This window comes from Scheffersomyces xylosifermentans, assembly GCF_036884685.1.
Source record: "Scheffersomyces xylosifermentans strain CBS 12540 chromosome Unknown RJT20scaffold_8, whole genome shotgun sequence".
In the NCBI taxonomy this organism is placed as follows: Eukaryota; Fungi; Ascomycota; class Pichiomycetes; order Serinales; family Debaryomycetaceae; genus Scheffersomyces; species Scheffersomyces xylosifermentans.
In genome coordinates this window covers 1,164,014-1,185,170 of record NW_027042946.1, presented here as the reverse complement: position 1 = coordinate 1,185,170, position 21,157 = coordinate 1,164,014, and the positions used below count along the sequence as shown (strand labels likewise).

General features: G+C 41.3%; 7 protein-coding genes across 7 annotated transcripts; 3 read left to right on the top strand and 4 right to left on the bottom strand. All coding sequences in view use genetic code 12, as the record gives it.

Moving 5' to 3' along the window:
* Positions 1–2: 2 nt before the first annotated feature.
* On the bottom strand, positions 3–2,765 carry MNN15 (putative alpha-1,3-mannosyltransferase). Its single transcript, XM_064921119.1, has one exon. It carries the CDS (start codon positions 2,316–2,318, stop codon positions 45–47), a length of 2,274 nt encoding a protein of 757 aa, XP_064772117.1. The 5' UTR covers positions 2,319–2,765; the 3' UTR covers positions 3–44.
* Positions 2,766–4,699: 1,934 nt separating this feature from the next.
* Positions 4,700–6,452, bottom strand: YBN5 (Obg-like ATPase). Its single transcript, XM_064921118.1, has one exon. The coding sequence runs from the start codon at positions 6,191–6,193 to the stop codon at positions 5,003–5,005; it is 1,191 nt and encodes a 396-aa protein (XP_064772116.1). The 5' UTR covers positions 6,194–6,452; the 3' UTR covers positions 4,700–5,002.
* Positions 6,453–7,134: 682 nt separating this feature from the next.
* MRPL37 (mitochondrial 54S ribosomal protein mL54) lies at positions 7,135–7,885 on the top strand. The gene has a single exon (XM_064919154.1). It carries the CDS (start codon positions 7,261–7,263, stop codon positions 7,576–7,578), a length of 318 nt encoding a protein of 105 aa, XP_064772115.1. The 5' UTR covers positions 7,135–7,260; the 3' UTR covers positions 7,579–7,885.
* SAP7 (Sap7p) lies at positions 7,875–11,567 on the bottom strand. The gene has a single exon (XM_064921117.1). It carries the CDS (start codon positions 11,434–11,436, stop codon positions 7,990–7,992), a length of 3,447 nt encoding a protein of 1,148 aa, XP_064772114.1. The 5' UTR covers positions 11,437–11,567; the 3' UTR covers positions 7,875–7,989.
* Positions 11,568–12,328: 761 nt separating this feature from the next.
* Positions 12,329–15,170, bottom strand: RJT20DRAFT_65256 (uncharacterized protein). Its single transcript, XM_064921116.1, has one exon. The coding sequence runs from the start codon at positions 15,124–15,126 to the stop codon at positions 12,574–12,576; it is 2,553 nt and encodes an 850-aa protein (XP_064772113.1). The 5' UTR covers positions 15,127–15,170; the 3' UTR covers positions 12,329–12,573.
* Positions 15,171–16,654: 1,484 nt separating this feature from the next.
* RJT20DRAFT_65241 (uncharacterized protein) lies at positions 16,655–17,414 on the top strand. Its single transcript, XM_064921115.1, has one exon. The coding sequence runs from the start codon at positions 16,958–16,960 to the stop codon at positions 17,339–17,341; it is 384 nt and encodes a 127-aa protein (XP_064772112.1). The 5' UTR covers positions 16,655–16,957; the 3' UTR covers positions 17,342–17,414.
* Positions 17,415–19,504: 2,090 nt separating this feature from the next.
* Positions 19,505–21,095, top strand: RJT20DRAFT_131513 (uncharacterized protein). The gene has a single exon (XM_064918022.1). It carries the CDS (start codon positions 19,931–19,933, stop codon positions 20,930–20,932), a length of 1,002 nt encoding a protein of 333 aa, XP_064772111.1. The 5' UTR covers positions 19,505–19,930; the 3' UTR covers positions 20,933–21,095.
* The last annotated feature ends 62 nt before the right edge of the window (positions 21,096–21,157 follow it).

Here is a 21,157-nt window from a genome sequence, read left to right as displayed (position 1 = left end):
GTTAGATTTGTATTACATTCTATAATAAATTCCTATAGTACAAGTTAATTTGGTTTCTTTGGCTTACCATCGTCAGGAACAGCAAATACCCAACCTTCTGGCATGAGCCTTGCATGGCCCGTGTGCCAAACTTTACTTAAGTAGTCCAACTTTTGGGTCGTTTTATCGTCATACTCAAACAAATGGCCGTGACTGAAGCTTGGAGACCCATCTGCAGCCGGAGTATAGCTTTCAACCTTATCATATGCACAGTAGTAGTAACCGAAACATATACTATTTTTTACCCATCCCTTTTGAGGGTCCCAATCGGTGATGAACTCTGTTCTATCTGTGCCCTCTGGTAAATTTTCGTTGATTTCATCTATGTCCCTTTTCCTTAATTTCCAAGACTTAATGAATTCCTTTGAAGCTGTATCGTCAACAGGTGAACCAATTGGACGTAAATCTGGCAAGTCCGGTGGAACGAGCGCAGCTCTGACTTTCAATGGATTTTTGAACTTCTCTGTTAGTTCGTCTTGATTGAAACGACTGAAGGGAAACTTAATTCTGTCTCTAAAGTATCCATTCTTTTTGCAATATCCAAATCCTGAATTAATCCATAACAATCTTCCATTGGCATCCACATGTCCAGGGTGACTAGAACACACTTCATTAGACTCTGAATTTGGGTAGAACTTGTGTTCTTTTGTGTGTGTAACTTCTCCGACACTAGCTGCTGCAAATTTATTAAACTCGTAGTTCTCGTCACCGGCCATGGACAAGCCCAACCAATACATCTCTTTATCTCCCCAAACTGATGATTGCACAGGTTCTTTCCAAAGAGACAAGGGAAATGTCATTAATACTCCCAAGAAATGATCAACTTTATTAATGGCCACAACACCCGCCTCCATTGAATGTCTCCATCCGAGTAGGTACTTATTTGATAACGTCTTTTCAGTTACTAATGGAATGTCAAACAATGTGTCCATTGAGTTTTTGTTGATAGGAAACAATTTGGTGAAGAAATTGGTTTCTATGAAATCGTTCCAGTCTCTTAATGACCTATCCCTAAAAAAGTAAGCTGAAGACTTTTTATACTCCGGAGAATTGAAAAATTCCTCCATTGGCACCAAAGGAACAGTGTCTGCGTCCAATAGTATAACTTCCTTAAAGGTTGTATACAATAAAGCCAAAAGCTTATTGGAATAACCTGGGAAAGAGTACTTATAGCTTCTATTTATACATTGCCCAATGTTGACGAATAGGACTTTCTGTACTGGAAACTCAGATCCAAAGTCTCTGTAGCTATCTAACATATTCAAATCGGGCAAGAAATCACGATGTTCTTGTGATTGAACAGGGTCGAGAAGGAAATCTATGTCAGCCCTGGCTGCAATTTCGATGAATTCTTTAGATCTTTTGTTCAAATCACCCTTGTGAACAATCTGGATAGGAAGCTTGTTATTCAAAGCTCTCAACACTCTTATTAATTTAATTATATCCCTGCTGTGTCGCGTGGTAGCCGAAATAACAAGTCCCTTGCCGTGACTGTTCTTCTTGATGAAATCTATGAAGTTATCCGAGTTTTGATCGAATTTCTCATCACGAAATTCGTATTTGCGGATATCGTCGTTAAAAAGTGGCCAGGAAGTTGGTGGTAATGGTTCCGTCTTATTAGGCATCTCAAAAAGAGGCAATGAATTGTGCAAGTAAGGAAAGAGCTTAAGAGTGAATAGGTTTTGGAGCTCTTTGTCCACAGGCTCAACGTCTCCAAGGAAGCATTTACCGTATAATCTCATGAGTGTGATTGTATCAGCCATGTTTTGATCTATGATCTTGGTCTTTTGGATTTGTTTGCTAAACACCTTATTAAGGGTTATGTTATCAGCTAGAGTGATTTCTTTTGATTCTCTGTCTTTGGTGATGAAATGTTGGTTTCTTTCGAAGAAGCTCTCTTTTTTATCGACGTCCTTATCATACTGATATCCTGGTTTATCGAACTTCTCGAATCTGTAATCTCGGTTGTTTTCGTTGAACTGCTTGAAGAAGGTTGTGCACCTCTCTTGCAAGGGTTTCTTTTTGATTGCTTCTATATCATTTTTGAAGATCTTGGTGAAGTTAGCGTACCCACTGAACAAGTACTTGGAATAATGCAATTCTTCTCTGACCAAGAGATCCGCTTTACGGAACCCCACCTCGTCGAATCTTTCATGGACGAAGATGTCATTGTATAGAGAGAAGAGTCCTCCGACGTCGTTCTGGATAGCTCTGTATAGCACAAGACAACCCACTAGCGCGAGGATAAACACGGTGCCTCGTCTTACTGTGAACCGCATGGATGCTGGGTTTCGGAGCGGGTGGATATAATGGTGATATTCAGGATATGGGGAAGTATGTTGAAGTTTTGATGGTATTTCTGGAGTTGCTTCCAGTTTTCTTCGGACGTAGATCTAAGAGACCTTGCCAAGGAATTCTATCGGTCAAAGACACCAAACAGTGGAAGATCGTGAATATTCTTGGCTCCACAGACGTAATTCAGATGAGTGAAAAGTGAAAAGTCGGTGGTAGTACGAGTGTAGTAACAACACGGACGATACCAACGGCAGAAGTCACACGAATAATATGAATCACAGGAAGAACTCGAATATTACGAATAATCCGAATAAATACGATTAACACAGTAAAAAGAATCACTATAAAATATGTAAGGAATACATATAATATATAGAGAAACTGGAAAATGGAGAACTGTACCAGACTCGACTATACCAGACTCGAGATATCGAAGTATGTAAATCGTAGTATATAAACCGAAGTAGAGAAAAAGATAGAGAGAATAAAAATACACACCAATAAAAATATATAATATAATAATAATATATAACCTACCAACGAGTCGAGACAATTCGAGGTCTTGAAATATCCTAGCACTTAATACTTTTAGAGACAAATCTGAACACACAGATCCAGATCCGGATACATAGAGTACTTGAGTAGAGTAAAGAATTGTATAGTGGGTAAATAATTAATTAATAATTAATAAATAAATAATTCTCGGTCGGATCTGCCCTTCTTTGAGTCTATAATTAGTTATAGAACTATGTCCGAAATCAGTGTTCAGTGAAAGTTACACAATCTAGGGCTTAATACTGTTTGTATAAGATATAGTGTAGAGTAGATCGGTATGTGAGAGTGATTTATAATTATATTTATGTGTAGATGATGAGTTGATGATGATGATGATGATGAAGAAGAAGAAGAAGAAGAAGAAGAAGATTATGGAGAGCACTATACCAGACATTACTTCCGTTTTGACGCCTTCGAAAAAGTTCAACTTTCGAAAAATTTACGCCTTTTGCTGTTTTCCATGTAATCATATGTTGATATATTCCTATATTGATGTTATCATCACTATCTCAACATATTTCCATATATTATGTGTGCTAACACGCTCTATGTAGTCTCCTCAGTTACAGGAGAAATTATTCACTAAACTGATCTGAGTTTCTGCAAACTGGTACACACATACACTGCCTACTGTATACTTTTCTTGCCGTTTACTTGCCGTTTTCCTGCCGATTTCTTGCCCTTCCTTTTCCTACAAACACGCTAACAAACACCCTAAACACCCCTAAACACGTTAACACGTTAACACGCTAAGAATCACATACTACCCAAATTTTCGCTCGCCGTAGAGATTACATCACGTGAAAACGAAAAATTGGAGACTCCTTCAAAGAACAGTTGCCTATTTGGGAAAGACAAGGCTTATTGCAAAGTGCCCGGTATACCTCCAAAGACGTGTAGTGTGTAAGAGTTAAGTTGATGTAGGTGAAGTTTGGAACACCACCAGCTTATCCACACGTGGACTGATACTGGATCCGGACGGGAAATGGGAGCTAGAGGACAGTGTCAGACTTTTGACAACTACTAAAAAAATCCTTCAAGGTGACACTTGGTAGGCTGTGGCTGGAGTAGTAGAACAAGAGCTCAAAAATACTCTAACATTCAGCGGGGGAGCTATTGGCCAAAGAATTATACCAAGAAACGTGCCTGGGGGTAAATTAGAATACCACTACCGACAAAAATGGCAATATACTGGATCTAGGGGCTTGTAGCAGGGCTTTGGTACATATCTTAACTACAATGGTAGAAAGTGCCGGTAAGTACAGGAACTCTAATCTTAAGGCTGAGGGCCATGCCATTAAGAAGGCCCGCCCTGGGACCTGGGCTTGTAGAGTTAATAAATGGATAGATGAAGATAATGTAGGCTGTTGTCACGATTCTGATAAACTGAATACAGAGGTTAAGGGGGAAGAAATAGTGAAATTTGTGGACTTTAGTGTTCCATCTATAACACTATTAGTGTACTTCCATTGGTTCAGTTCTGTCCTATGTTCCTCTTGCTTTTAAAATACATACGGTTAAGTGTGTCGAATACTATGAAGAAACTCCACGTTTCCTTTGTAAAGTACACGCTGACTCCATTGTTCATTCTCATGCTGCAAACTAAACAATCAGCAGTAGTTACACTTGATTCCAGCCGATCTTAGCCGCTTTGGAGTACTGACCATACGTACGCATTGCTAAATTGCTAACTTAAGCCTGTGAACGTTCCCTCACCATATAAAGCTGTACAGGCCTAGACCGAACACCGTTAAAAAAGACCTATAGGGTGTGTGCTTGCTAATACTATCTGTTTAGATTGTATCTATAAGTCCGGCAATCACACGGTTCGATATGGTTACAATATGTTCCGGAGCCGTTTGCAACCAATTTCTTGGAATCGTTGTAAATCACAATTTTGCATCCATTTGCGACTACAGTACTAACACAAATGAAGGTCAATAATTAGGAGTCCTACTTTCAATACACAATCCGAACATTAAAATCCTCGAATCCCCTTTTCGACACACTAATATGCGTTTACTATAGATATCACCAGTTTCTTCCAATACTTGCTATAATTGTAAATACATGTAAATTTCATAGACTACGTCCAAATACCTAGATACATAACTTAACGGGCCTTACCTTCACCAGCCTTGATAAAGATAATGTCACCGTCTTCGACGAAGTAGTCCTTACCCTTTTGCATCAACTTACCGGCAGCCTTAACACTGGCTTCGTCCTTGTATTCTATCAAGTCATCGTACTTGATGACTTGTGCTAAAATGAAAGTTCTCTCTAAATCAGTGTGAATAGTACCTGCAGCTTGTGGAGCAGTAAACCATCTTCTAATAGTCCATTCTCTAACTTCATCTGGACCTCCAGTGAAGAAAGAGATCAAGTCCAACTTTTGTCTCATAGCAACAATGATCTTTGGCAAAGCAGAGGTTGCACCGATTTCCTTACAGTAAGCATCTCTTTCTTCATCAGATCCCATACCAGCCAACTTCTCTTCTAAGGAAACAGAGACTGGGATAATGAGATCACCTGGAGAGTTCTTGTCAACCCACTCCTTGATCTTTAACAAGTGCTTGTTCTTCTTTCTGACGTAGTCCTTCTCGGACAAGTTAATTAAGTAAATACATGGCTTGGCGGTCAACAAGAACATCTGGTTAATGACTTCGACCTCCTTGGTAGTCCAAACTTGGTTGGCAATTCTTTGTCTGTCCTCTAACAAACCAATAATCTTCTTGACCAACTCGGCCTCTTCCTTCTTCTGCTTGACTTCAAGGGATTGTCCACCTCTCTTGGTGATCTTCTCGACACCCTCCAAGTGCTTGGTAGCGAATTCGATATCCTTCAATCTCAATTCGTCAAGAATAATGTCCAAATCAGCGGTTGGGTTAACTTCGTCGTTGATGTGGATGATGTCAGCGTCATCGAAAGCACGCACGACTTGGAAAATGGCATCGACGGCTCTGATGTTGGCCAAGAAATTGTTACCCAAACCTTCACCGGCATGAGCACCCTTGGTTAAACCAGCGATGTCATAGATGGTCATATAGGCTGGAACCTCGGATTTTGGTTTGTACAACTCGCACAATTTGTTGAATCTTGGAGATGGAACAATGACTCTGGCTTCTTCAGGGTCAATTGTGGCGAAAGGGTAGTTGGCAGGGTTTCCCAATGGTGATCTGGTGATGGCCTGGAAGAACGTCGACTTACCGACGTTGGCCAAACCAACGATACCAGACTTCAAGTTGTTACCTGGTCTACCTAACAAGATAGGTTTTTCTTGGGCTCCCTTCTTTTTTGGTGGCATATTAGCTTAATGTCCTAGTGTGTAAAGTAGATGAAAACTTCGCTTATACTAGTACCCTTCAACAGATGAAATAGTCACTATTCATCTCCTAACCACAGCGTCTCTTCTCATAAAGTAACGACGGATGTCTCGCGCAGCCAACGACGGAAAAAAATTTTGCAGCGCGACATTTGTGGGAGGAGGAGGATCAAATGGTAGCGACAGAGAGTGAGAGAAGTGGGAGGTGAGTACTGTAGAGTGTAGAGTGTTTAAAGTGTAGAGTGTCATGTGTGTAGACTGTCAAGTGTTTACAGAGTGTTGAGTTTGTATAGACATTAGAGTATGTAACATTGCAGTATATGTAGACTTGTGTAGATTGCAAGTCTTCGTATTATCTAAAGGTGTTAGTTACAGTTACTGAGAAGAATAAGTGTAGAGGATAATATACAGTACCGGAGGCAGTAACTATTGACAGATAAGGGAACAGAATGATCGATCTTGGGTTAATGAAGAAGATTTGGTGGAGATTAGATAGCCAAGAATGGAACTGTGAGTAATAGAGTTGGTAAAACATACTAGTGCAAAGGAAGGAAATGTCTGAAAATGAAGGAAATGGCCAAGGAGTAAAGGAACAGTTGCTGCAAAAGAATTTGCAAGAAGAATCGACACTAAGTGAGACAATGTTCAATGTCGAGACATTTACTGACAACCAGAGAAAGAGACTAGTACAACTATGTGGTGACACCCGGAAACTTTACCAGAGAAAGATACCCTCTTAGTGTGCAAGTCCTTTACCTTTACTGTACATCCACTTCAATATGTAGTAAAAGTCACATTTTGAAAGACTGTATTGTATCGTTTTACGCTGTATTGTATCGTGACTGAGTGTAGGAGTGTAGCCTATTTCATGTCCTGCCCCAGTGTCCTGTTCAAAGAAAATGTCAAGTTTTTCTAAATGCGACATTTTCCATTTGTGTGAAGGAATGAAAAATTACGGCTGCTGCTTTACAGCGTTTAATTGAAATTTATCGTTTTGTTATTGACAGCGGCTAGTAATAAGCTTTGGTTGAGCAGTAAATTTATATAACATGTTGAGTAGGTTTGGAATAAGGGCGTCTCAGGTCGCCAGAAGAGGCTTTTCAACCTCGACAATGTTGAAAAACGACACCGTTAAGTCCTCTTGCAAGGCCGGCACGGTATTGAACTTGAAAATCAGAAAGAATGGTGACGAACCTGTAGCATTGGAGGATTCAGAATACCCAGAATGGTTATGGGATATGCTCGACAAGAAGAAAATTGACGACCAAATGAAGAAAAGTGACTTCATGAGATGGAGAAGAAAGCAACTAGGCAATGAGAACACCAAGAAAATCAACGGTAACAACTTCTTTGCCAACATGAAGTAAGTTTACTTGGTGGTCTTACTGGTAAGAAAGGGATTTATGAATAGAAAGGCTACGAGAGAGATACTTGTGGCAAGGAAAATACCATGTTTTAATATCAATTTAATATAATAGTCATCTAGGAACACAGATTCGGGTTATCAAGCCCAAAGTTCTACAAATCAGCTGCTTTCATTGCAGTCCTTGTACATAGTATATATTACGATCAATATATCGCAACACTGAAACAGAATTAGATCATCTATTGGACTTTCAATCGAGTAAAGGAGTAAAGACAGCGTACAATACTAACAGAATCTACAACAGGTGCTCTTAAACGAAAATACAAATATAAATACAATCAGAACAATACGTACTTGGGATATAAAGTTGAACTAATGCAATGACATGAGTTCCAGATAGGGGTATCAATGACTACTGGATCACTTCGATCTGCTCATCATTCGAGTAGTTCATTTGGGCAATCGAGATAGTCTTGTCATCTAAGTTGAACACCGAGTAACAAGATCTCAAGAAGTTGTCACCAAGGACAATTTCATCATTTGGAAGAATTCCTAATAAACAGACTTGCTCACCGGTTTCACTAGTAGTTTGAAGAATTAAATCAGAAAATGGAACCTGGATTTCTTTTTGACCGTTAAAGTTGAAGGTAAGATGGTTCTGTGGTGCTTTCAAGGAACAAGGAACTACAACACCACCATAAATGTTGTTGAAGCCATAACCTGGAGCTGCCTTGTCAACGATACTGTCGATGACTGATTGAGGCAAGTAGGTTAAAGTAGTACCTGAGTCAAGCAAAGCTGGAGCATTATTAGTTGAAATCTCACTGACCACTCTCTTCTCATTGTCAGATCTACGTTCTAAGTTTTCAAAGATACCAAGTAAACCATGGTGGTGTCCTTCGACTGCAGTACCAGATGGTTGAGGTGGAGCTCCAAATCTGTCTTGGTTATGGCCATCGCCTCTCTTACCATGAGTTGGAACTCCTGATGGGTAACCGTGGTTATCTCTACGGAAAATGTTGTCAAGGAACCCGAATAAACCATGGTTGTGGCCGGCAACGGCACTACCAGACGGTTGAGGTGGAGCACCGAATCTGTCAGAACCAGTTCTAGTTCTTCCACGAGCAGCAGAAACAGTTGGAGTGGTGGTCAATTTTTCATCTCTACGGAAAATGTTATTGAGGAACCCAAATAAGCCATGGTTGTGGCCAGCTACAGCAGTTCCAGATGGTTGAGGTGGAGCACCGAACCTGTCAGAACCTGTTCTAGTTCTTCCACGGGCAGCTGATATGGATGTAGTAGTACCCAACTCCTCATCCCTTTTGAAGATATTGTTAAGGAATCCAAATAAACCATGGTTGTGGCCGGCAACGGCAGTACCAGAAGGTTGAGGAGGAGCTCCGAATCTGTCAGACGTTGTTCTTGACCGAGCAGCAGAAACAGTTGGAGTAGTGGTTAATTTCTCGTCCCTACGGAAAATATTGTTAAGGAAACCAAATAAGCCATGGTTGTGGCCAGCTACAGCAGTTCCAGAAGGTTGAGGAGGAGCACCGAATCTATTAGAACCTGTCCTTCCACGAGCAGCGGAGATTGAAGGAGTAGCACTCACATTTTCATCTCTACGGAAAATGTTATCAAGGAATCCAAATAATCCGTGGTTATGGCCAGCAACAGCAGTTCCAGATGGCTGAGGAGGAGCTCCAAATCTGTCCTTGTTGTGAACAAGAGCTCTCTTACCGTGAGTTGGCACTCCTGATGGGTAACCGTGGTTATCTCTACGGAAAATGTTGTCAAGGAACCCAAATAAACCATGGTTGTGGCCGGCAACCGCACTACCAGAAGGTTGAGGTGGAGCACCGAATCTGTCAGAACCAGTTCTAGTTCTTCCACGAGCAGCAGAAACAGTTGGAGTAGTGGTTAATTTCTCGTCCCTTTTGAAGATATTGTTGAGGAATCCAAATAAGCCATGGTTGTGACCTGCAACTGCAGATCCAGATGGTTGAGGTGGAGCTCCGAAACTGTTAGAGGATGTTCTTGAACGAGCAGCAGAAACACTTGGAGTTGTGGTCAACTCAGCATCCCTGCGGAAGATGTTATCAAGGAATCCAAACAAGCCATGGTTATGACCAGCAACAGCAGTTCCAGAAGGCTGAGGAGGAGCTCCAAATCTGTCTTTGTTATGACTATTGCCCCTCTTACCATGGGTTGGAACTCCTGATGGGTAACCGTGGTTATCTCTACGGAAAATGTTGTCGAGGAATCCAAATAAACCATGGTTGTGACCAGCAACGGCACTACCAGACGGTTGTGGTGGAGCACCGAATCTGTCGGAACCAGTTCTTGTTCTTCCACCAGCAGCAGAAACAGTTGGAGTGGTGGTCAATTTTTCATCTCTACGGAAAATGTTATTAAGAAATCCAAATAACCCGTGATTGTGACCTGCAACGGCAGTTCCAGATGGCTGAGGTGGAGCGCCGAATCTGTCAGAACCAGTTCTAGTCCTCCCGTGAGTTGGAGGAACAGTAGGTTGTGGAATACTACCTAATTTTTCATCCCTACGGAAGATATTATTAAGGAAGCCAAACAATCCATGATTGTGGCCTTGAACAGCACTACCAGATGGCTGAGGAGGTGATCCAAATCTGTTGTCATTGTGGTAACGAGTGGTCGTAGGCTGAGCAACTGTAGTTTTAGGCTTAGAAGAAGTAGTAGTAGTAGATGTGGTTAATGTTTGTGGAGTATACACTGGAATGGTATAAAATGTTGTTGGAGTAACAGGGTGCGATGGGGTTATTGTTGTAGCTCCAGTTGATACAGTTGATACAGTCGAGAAGATGTTAGGAGTAGAAACAGACACAGGCAGAACGGGGGAGGTCGTAGTAAAACCAGAACCTGTAGCTGGTGTCGAGAAAGTTGTCCCAGGCAAAATCAGGATAGGTGAGACAGTTGACGTGAATACTGAACTACTGGAGCTTGAAATTACACTTGAACGATCAGGTTCCGTTTCATTGACACTGACGGAAACAGAACTCAATGGAATTTGCAAGTAAACGTAAGCACCATTGCTGTACTTGGTCACATCAATGGAAACCAAGTCACCCAGGTACTTAGCGTGATCAATGCCCCCAAACAAGATCGAACCAGTTGAATCCTCCTGGGAGGTAATGTACAAAGAATAGGCAACCTTATTGATGAAACCATCTTGTTTCATCTGAGCGGGAAGGTTGGTATATTGATTAGAAGTACTCTCCAACCCTTGGAATGCAATACCGAAGACTGCCACGTTGGAAGTCGAGTTAGTTGCAACTGCGAAGGTTGCACCATCAAGGCTGAACCCATTTCCAAGCGAAACTGTGTCTTGACCGAAGATACCTTCAGCAAAGGTACCATCCATGTATTGGATATTCAAATCGTTAGTGCTTGGCTTGAAGCTCGAAGATGTCTTTTCATTGAAAGTTCCGTATTGTGAACAATCAATGAACCCACCATTAGATTGACAATATGGATTTTCAGCACTCATGACCCAAAGATCAGATGATCCCGTATCCAACAAAACCTGAACATTTTGAGGTGGGGTTCCAATTGCAAGGTTTGCAACATAAAATTGTCTTTGGTTACTCAAGGATACTTCCTCGGTACCTGAAGCATCACCTTCTGCCTTTGAGACAGCACTATTTCTAGAGAAGGCTGGGTGATTACTGTTTGATTGCCATGGTGGATTCCTAATCAAGTTTGGAAAAGGTGCTTTAAAATCGCGGTCTTTGACAACGTTGAAGTCGACCTTGATAAATCCATCGTGGTCGGCTGCTATAGCCAATGCAAGGAAAGCCCAAGTTAAGATATCTGAGAAAAGTCTCATTTCTACTAGGAGCCGGTGGCAGAGTTATAGAAAAGTCGAACGAGTGAAGACTAGTTGGTAAGATTCTACCAAAATCTACCAAGGGCCAATGGCCGCAAGCGAACTTCAATGTTTATATAGCAGCAGCACTATGCATGCTTAATCGTGCCAAGCCATTTTCCTAGCAATATTCCATTGTTATGTTCAGGTTCCTGCTTATGTTCAGCCACCGTGATAGTTGTCGGATGCACACTTGTTTACTTGGTTGTGGTAACCTTTGACATATGAACTTTGTGAGGCCTTACTGCGCGACACCTCGAACTGAGAACAATGCCATATCAGGTAACAATAACCACAAGATCGTGAAACGCAGGGCAATCTACGATCCCTCCCAACTCCATCTTCCATCTTTCGTCGACAAACTTCCGCTTCTCCATTTACCGAATCTAGTAACCAATCTCGTCGTTCCATCTCAACCCACACAGACTGCAAAAAGAAGAAGCGATATGCGGCCGAAAAGTCAATTGTTCCATACACTAAATATTTTTCATCGATCAGGTACGCTACGAATTAGGAAATTGATGCTTGACTGCGAATTTCCATTTGAGACAGGAATGTCCCGATTTAGGTATTGTTTGATGGGGGACCGGAGAAACAGGGCCCTGTAGTACATCAAAGGTTGCGGCATAGGAGGTAAAGATGGAATGAATGGTTCGACACCGGCGAGATGAAGGGTTCAGATCGTGGCCGAATTCTCTGATGTGGTGAAACAGCGAAGGTGGGTGGGGATATAAGCGTGTCAATGGTGAATATGGAGCCTGCAACCTTCTACTTTAGGTAGGGAACAATAGGGCTAGTCTATTATGGAAATTATGAGCATGGGTTTGAGGGGCTATTTTTGCCTCGAACATTCGTGTTTACTGTTATTATTTCGGTTTCAGAAGGTGCTAAGGTTCAGGCCACATTCCCACACATTCGAGAATGATCCATTGTTACATGTGAATTGAAACTATTTATTACTACAGAACAATTCTACACGCTTAGACTATGTTGTAGATGGGAAATTTATTAATGTCATTGTTAACTCTATTGAATAATTCATAATCATATGATCAACATTTCGTGAATGCGAGTAGGTAATCTATCTATAAACGAGAATCACCATGGGTTTTCCTCAAAAGATTCCAACTTATCGCCACCCCAGTTCTTATGAGCCAACGAATTAGGCATTTGTACCTGTTTAAAGATTTCGTCACCTTTGAAGTCGTCAAAAGTACTTTCCTTTGCACCTTTATTATTCTCATCTGGTACTTTCTCCTGGTAATTAGCAACATCATCCTCCTCCACGTCAGATTCGTGCTCATAGTCATAAGTGTCGTTGAAATTGCTATTTTTATTTTCCGTGAAAATCTCGTCTATATCATCCATTATCGTCATTGGCAAACTTGGTTGGTATTTCTTCGCTCTTAACACCTTGATACCTCCTAATCCGGAACCGTGGTTATTAATACCCTCCGTGAGATTGGGTAACGCTACGTCAAAAATAAAATTTGGATTCAAATAGACATATATCTCTTTCGTCAAGAAATTGGTCTGTGTCATGTAATGCAGATGGCTTCTGTTGATTTGGTTTTGGCCTTGCTCATTAAGGAGACTTCTAACCAAATATGTTAACTTTTTTGGAAGCTTAGGTTCGCCTACCTCATATTTGTAAAGTTTGTTCATGACCTTATGCAATTGATAGTAATTCAAGGAGTCAAACTGGTTGATTGTATTAATCAAACTCTCCTCGTCTGTCAACAGGGACATGCACTGCAACCACTGTAATAATTCAATAGTAGGTTGAAGTTGTGTCTTTCCAACGTAGTATAACGAATTATAGTAAAATGATAAGTAATGAGGATCCTTAGAGGCCTTCTCTTCCTTAGATTCCTTCAAAAGGTTAGTGAACACTAGTTCTTGCTTCTTGGTCAACTTGCTTAAACCACCAGGCGATTCAGGCTTGTATACTTTTATATTGTGGGAACGCAACCAGTCTTCAATGGCAGAAATGTTGAGTCTTATTTGAATTGCTTTGGATCTAGAGCAGTATTTTGACTGGCTTATGATCTTGTTGAAAATAATACAATTTGTATAGTAGAATACTTGAGAAAAAGCTTGAATTCTGAACAAGTTCTCGACCTTATGAATTTTAAGGACGTAGTCCAACGCTCCAATCACTTGAACATATCTGATAGGAGAAGGTTTCATTAATTCATTCTGCGATGGAGGGAAGAGCATATCAAAGATATCGTCATATGTGCTGGGATGTGTTTTGGACTTCTTGAACAAGTTCCAGTCTTTTGCGTACAAGACGTTAGAAACATCAACAAGACTTGTAAAATTAAGTAAACAATCGTCAATCAATGGAGTTAAGCGTGAGTTTATGGAAAATGAAAGGGTAGCAATTAATGATTGGACTAAGTTAATGAGTTCTTGCAAGAACTTGGGGTATTTGGCATATGTCTCGCTTCTCGACAAGTAAAAATGTAAATATTGGATTACTGATAACCAGTAGCTTAGAAGAACTATATCTCCGGCACCACCAGCAGATGTTCCTGGATCCTGAAGCGCCATATTGAACACTCCGGATTTGGTGTTGGTAACAGACCGCAATCTAGCTACGAAGCACTCAAAGAAGAATTCTGAAAGTTCATCGCTGTCAACTTTCAAATGTGCATATCTGAGTAGTTGAAAAACTATGGCAGCTGGAATCTTGGTATCGTGTTGAAGTTGAGTATTCTTACTCCTTAAGCTGAAAACATAATCTAAGATAGATGGGATGTCGCTGTCCGAGAACTTTAAATACTGCTCTGGTAAAAGCTTATCGTATTCAAATTCGTCTAATTGTGTTAAGTATGCATCATGAATCAACACTCTCTCGTCGTCTTCTTCGTTGATTTCTTCCGGTTCTTCTTCCTGTGGAGCAAATTGACCTATGGTTTGAAGTTTCAATTTGGCCAGAAGATCGTCTACAGGGTCTTCAGGATGGAATGAGTTCCTAGCAAAGTATTCTTCGCCGTTTTCTCCTGAAATTCTTCTGTCATCGTGTCCCTCCACAAAATTGTGTGATCTGAAGTATTCGTACATTTCTGTATTTTCTGGAAGAATGAGCGAAGTGGCACTTTTACCGTTGTCCTTAGGGCTCCTAAATGGATCTGCTTCGTGTAGAATAAGCAACTTGGCGATTTCCAACTGATTGAAATGCACAGCCCACATCAATGGGGTATATCCAACTATGGTATCACTTAAATCGGGGTCTGCTTCGTGGTTGGAAAGAAGAGAATCTGCCACTTCGACGTTGTTGAAGCAAACAGCATAAATTAATGCTGTTACTCCTGCTTCTTCGGTGGGAAAGAGTCTATTAGTCAACTCCGGATGTGCTCTAAGCACGCTTTCTAATGTGACCAAGTCACCTTCACATGATGAAAGTAACAATTCAACAAGCGATTTCGCCGTTTTATCTAATTTCGATGCTGCGATGCCATTGGCGACGTTTACAGCGTCTCCTGGCTGAAAAAGTGACGACTCTAGCGAGAGTTGTAGGCCCTTTTTGGCTGTAAGAATCTGGCTCAATAATGGATCTGAGTAGTTAAGAATGGTCGGGAGATTCGACGCCGTTGTCGATGCAAGCGACGAAATCCCCGATGCTGAGTTTATCCATGCATCCATGATTGCTCTCCTGTGACTTGACAGTTATTAGCACAGCTGTAGCGTTAATCTAACAAGTAACAACCACTCGCTTTCTCTCAGTGGATTACTACGATTTGTTAGATACGGTGGTAGAATTGGGATTACGTAAGCTAAGGCGTGATCCATTATATAATGGGTAGAGCGGATGGAGACGGCAAGTAAAGGAGGTGGGAGAAGATATGGTTTAGAGTGTCTAGTAGGTTGTTAGGTCCTTATGGGCATTGTGAGGGCAGTTCAAGGTATCTTGTAGTGTGGAGGGGATGTTTTGAAGAATAAATTGTTAACAAGGAAGGTAGCAGTTAGTTATAATGAAGGAGAGTAGTACGTAGTGAGAAATATATATATATATATTTATATATACTGCGGTATGGGTATTTCTATTGAAGTTGCAACTGGCGTTGTTACAGAGATGACGTAACGTATATAAAGTCCCGTTGTAAATTAATAGAGAAAGACCATTGAGTTGGTAAAAGACCATTGAGTTGATATTTTATTTAAGGTGGGGGAGTAGACAAAATAAATGGGTCTACGAAAGAGCCAGACTAACCACAAGGTTAGATTCCTCCTGTAGTCGCAAAAAACTGAGACACTGGAGACTCCCGTCCACCACCTTCAGATTACTACACTGTAACGTAAGGTAGCCAATTGGGTTTATGCCATCGTTCTTTTCACCTCCACAGATGAATCCATGGCTATGGCTGCAACTGTACAATATATTTCACTTGGCGCTACCACTTGGGACTCACTTTGAGACACCGATCTCGTTAAACATTAGGTTTTTGTCCTGTGTTTCCCGTGTGTTTCCCGGCATTCTGACGTGTTGTGTCATCAATTTAGCGACACTTCACGAATGAGACAATACTTTCGTGCGAAGTCTCACTAATCGCGTTATGACACGTCTCGGGCCAAGCTTTTGTTATTCCGGTGGTAGAAAACGGACAACCCTTTTGATTGATTAATGAGAAAACACAACGACGACGACGACGTGCTAAGCCGACGAAAAACTGGTTTATAAGTAAGGTCATAAGGCCATGAATAATAACATGAATAATACCATGAATAAGACAATGAATAAGACCATGCGCAAGACCGTGCACGAGACTATGAACTTAACGATATCTTCCGGATCTCACGTCTCAAGCCTCCCACTAGCCAGTCCTTCTTTCCATTGTCTCGGAAAAGAGGGCATCCTTGTATACGCTTAGACACATGCTCGTAAGCCCAGTCTAAGACTTCACTTTTCTTTCTTTACGTCTTTAGTGAAGGTAAGTTCGTGTCTTTCCGCATATGTCACTCCGTGTAGGTACTTCTGGTTTATTTTACACCTTCCACCGCTAAAAGACCCTACCCAATATTCATTAACGACTATCGCCCCTACTACTTCCATTCCGTAATGTTGACGTCCTTTTGACGTCTTCTTCGTAAGTCTTGAACTATGATAGAAAACACTTTAAATGCTCTATATCACTTATTCTCTCCTCGCAAAGTTAGTATTGAAAAATGGATAATTTATCTACTTTCAACGAGTTGCACCCAATTAAGGAGCCTCACATGTTTTCGTAGGGGGAGCCTCACATGTTTTCGTAGGGGGAGCCTCACATGTTTTCGTAGGGGGAGCCTCACATGTTTCCCTCCCTCCTCCCCCCCCCCATGGTGGAACTCAGAGGCATAACCACTGAAAATTGTAGATAATGTATGTGTACGGCTCCCTTTTCAACTTGAATTGGTCACGGAAGAAAGTGAAGTGCTTTTCCCATTAAAATCGCCCTCTTTTATTGTTCTATAACAAAATATCAATTCAGCCTCAACAATGATACTTGATTTGACTACGGGGAAAACCATTGACACGGCAGAGTACAGTAGACGGAACTCGACCATACAAAAGAAACAGACTGATACGGGTATTCGAATCAAATGGATCCTGGACCCTTCTGAGTTGTTGACCACCACAGTCCAACTGCCAGATATTATCATCCACAACGATTTGGATAGAGGAGAGTACTTTACGGCTGAGGACCGTCCCAAGGGCACCATTGGAATCCTTGTTCATTCAAGCGACGAACCGTGTGCTTTCGCGGCCTGGCATCAGAAGGGTCACAAGGGCGATTGGAGTGTCTACGGCGACCAGCCTGGAAACAGCCAGCAGACCTATTTCTTGGGAGGTGCTGAAACGGTATTTGTGGGTTTGTTCTGATCATTGGGCTTTTGCGGCCATACCAGGAATCTAGCGGAATCTTAAACAAGTGTATAGGTACATGTCACTTGAAAAAATAACTTGGAAATAAATGTTTAATTTCTGAATAGATTAGAAGCTACAGAAGGAAAGAATTGATCGAATTACTAGCATATGATAATATACAAAGAAGCTTTTTGGTTATAGAAGAGTGTGAATGGTAATCTGTTCTGAAGGTACATTAAAAATAAAGAATTACTGCAAAAAAAACATTGATAAGACGTTGCACTTTGCAATATTTGGCCCAGCTCACATTCAGGTGTTTTAATAAAAGATGTATCAAAATCACTGAAGCCTGCCCACTTGACGTCCATACCTTCAGGGAACAAGTAATGCTTCTTGATCCTCTTCATGCCCAGGAGTTATATCGCTTGTTAGATAGAGTGCTAGACATGCAAAGTATGCGATTGCGGGTATAGAGTTGACGTAGAACACGCCCTTTCTTTATTATTATTGAGGTGCAGTTGATTCCATGCAAATACTTCTGGAGAAGGCTTACATCAGTTCAGACGGAGATCAGCATAGTGACATCTCTTAAATAATGTGGGGGAGATTACAGGAAGGTGTTAAGCCAACCAATAGACAAGCTTTGAACTCAGCTATAAGACAAAAACCAGAGGTTACAACCTATTAAAAACTATTTTCTGCTCTAGTTCAAAATCTAAGCTCTAATCTAATTTAATTTAATCACCATGGAAATAAGAGATTCATATCGTCTTCCTTACTACTCGCATACTATTATGGCTGCAACATAAGAACCCTTCAAACTCGGCGCTACCATATACATCATAAGACACGTATGATTTTTGTTTTTTCGTCCCTGACGTGTTGTGTCATGAATATTTTAGCGACGTACTGGCGACAAAGTGTATTTTTGATTGGTATTGTGTCATATGGGCATTCGTGTGAGACACGTCTGGAGAGGCCAAGAATTGGAAGGGTGGCTCGTTTCAGTCTGAGTGGTTCGAGGAGTAGGTCAAACTACATAACCTGGCGATTGCCAAGTTAATCGGTAGAAACAGCCGAAAGTGATTGAAATCTCTCATGATTGAGACACAACTCGAACACCACCGAAAATACTTATCAATAAACTTGTTCCGGAATGGAAATAAATCTGGTACACCCCCCAACAGCCACGTACGTACTTATTTCCCACATTTACTGTCTCGCTACCACACTCGTAAACACTGGCGCAAACACAATTGACACACAAACACATCTAAAACCTCGTAAACTGTAGAACAATCGACTAGTGACTTCACGGGGTCTTCTCTTACGTCTGTTACGTATTGTATTGTGTCGTGTTTTAATACGATATGGATGCTTTAGTCTTTTGTGTGCTTCGTTTCTTAGCATTTCTCAGCTCACGAAACGTCGCTGGCTGTCGCTATTTCTGTTCTCTCACTAAGTGTTCTCTCACTAGGTGGTCTCTCAGTAAGTGATCTCTCAGTATATTCTCCAAGGGTCACTCCCACGGCATCTTTTCACAGCCTTTCTCTTACGCTCCGGCCACGAACTCCTCCTTATTTTAAGCCCCTTTTTCCCATCTTTCTTTTGGTACACTGACTGAGTGTGTGTCACCCCCTTTAATAATCCGGTTTCCTCGCTGTATTTTATGTGTTATCTCCCGCTTTCCCACACACAAGTGTACTGACAAAAGATTACTGCAGTACGTAAGATTACAGCACTACATCACAAAGACTACTGCACTAACCATATGATAACAAGACATTCACAATATATCTTTCACAATGTATCTTTACCCATCTCTCTCGTGCTACTATCTCGTGCTATTCTGCTACTCTCTCATGCTACTTTTGTCTTGTTCTAATCTCTCTCTCTCCACTCTCTCTCTCCCGCCTCGCCAAATCTTCCTCTCCGTTTCTTTTCCCTGTTCCCTGTTCTCCGTTCCCCGTTCCCCGTTCCCCTTTCTCACTTGACTGTCTCTAAATTCACGTCCGCTTTACGCCCATTACGCCCGCTCTACCTTCCCTTTTACGTCCATTTCATGCTCCCAGTGATGTCACGGCACCATAACTTTCTACACCCACCTCCATAATCCACTCTCAGTTTGTCTATCATCTAACTCTCTCACTTTGTCTCACTCCCACTTTGTCTTACACTCTCACTTTGTCTTACTCTCACTTTATCTTACTCACACTGGATTTTGATACACGCTCACTTTTACACCCTCTTTATTTCTCACAGTACGCTTCCGAGTTTATTTTATTAGCGTGTGTTTATGAGTGTTCTTTTTTAGTGGTTTGTATATGTTTTTTTTTACTGCTACGTAGTGTAAGCTGTATCATATATCAGTACAACTAGCAGTTCCGACCACATTTGGACCGTAGAATTCGTACAAATACATGCCCACAAGTCACAGTCGGGCCCCGGATTCATTGTCACCAGAAAACCCCGTTGTCTTTTCCTGATCTATTCACCAATTAATCGCCGAAAAGCGTGTTCCGAGGTGTCAAAAAAAAGTGTTGATAACGTGAAATCCTCGAGTTCCCCAGTAACAACCCAGAAAACCACCGTTTTCACCGCATAATGACCCCTAAAATCATCAGAAGAACAATAGCGCCACTATTGCTTCTTGCCATCATAGCCCTCCTTGTGGTGGCCAAGCAGGGTGGAGTCCCCAAAGATGCCATCTACTCCACCAGCACCCAATTTCTAGACAATATCACCCACTTTACCCTCACAAAAACCGTCGAACAACAACAGCAAATAGAACAAATACACAAGCCTAAGCCTCAAGGACCGAAACCCGAGGAGAAAGTAACCAATGACGAGAGTAAACCAAAGGAGGAACAGACTCCAGAGGAGAAAGAGAAGGAAGAGAAAGAAAAGGAAGAAAAGGAGAAAGAAGAAGAGGAAGCCAAACTCGACCCATGCACAGTGATCAACCCCTTCAACAAGGGATTCATAGATTTGCGTAGTTTGTCTTCAATCACAAACGAAGGAGGCAAGGCTCTTCCGTGGAATACCAGAGGTTGGGATAGTGGTAAGAACTACACAATAGGTATCTGTCTGACGCCATTCAAAAAAGCACGCGATGATCCTAACGAAGTTCAGGATGGTCTCAACTCCACTCGTGTTGGTGCCTTTTACGTCGACTCCACCACCAACAAGTTTATTTCCATGGGAGAGTTTTCCACCACTCCAAAATTCAGAGGAAGAAAGCTTACATTGACATACGAGAATGGTGCCTACTGTGATAATTTGATCGATGGAAGATCCGGTGAGAGGTTGAGAAAGTCAACTATTTTGACCTTCACGTGTGATCGTGAAATGATGGCCAAGGCTTCCATCTCCTTCGTGGGTTCAACAAACGACTGCAATTATCTTTTTGAGGTGCGGTCTCATCACGCCTGTCCAACTGCAGCTAAAGCTAACAACTTTGCTGTAATTTGGATCTTCTTATTTATTTTACTAGCAGCCTTGTTTGTGTATTTTTCTGGTGGTTTGTTATATCGCCAGATGAAACAAGTCAAGCAATCAAAGAAGAGCCCCTTTATCCCAGATCTGCCTATTAAATCCAAAGAATAAACCAACTAGTATAAAGAACACTAAGGAAACAATTTGATGTGAGCGCAGAGATAGTTATAGTATCAATTTATCTCTCGGTTAGCTGTAGCATATAGTTTGTTCAAGTATCGATATAATATTTAGCATAAGTATTTCAGAAATACATAGCATATAATAAATCTCTGTAATAATGACTACGCTAAACTGGTGAACAACTAAGTTTCACTGATATCTGGTAAGACTACA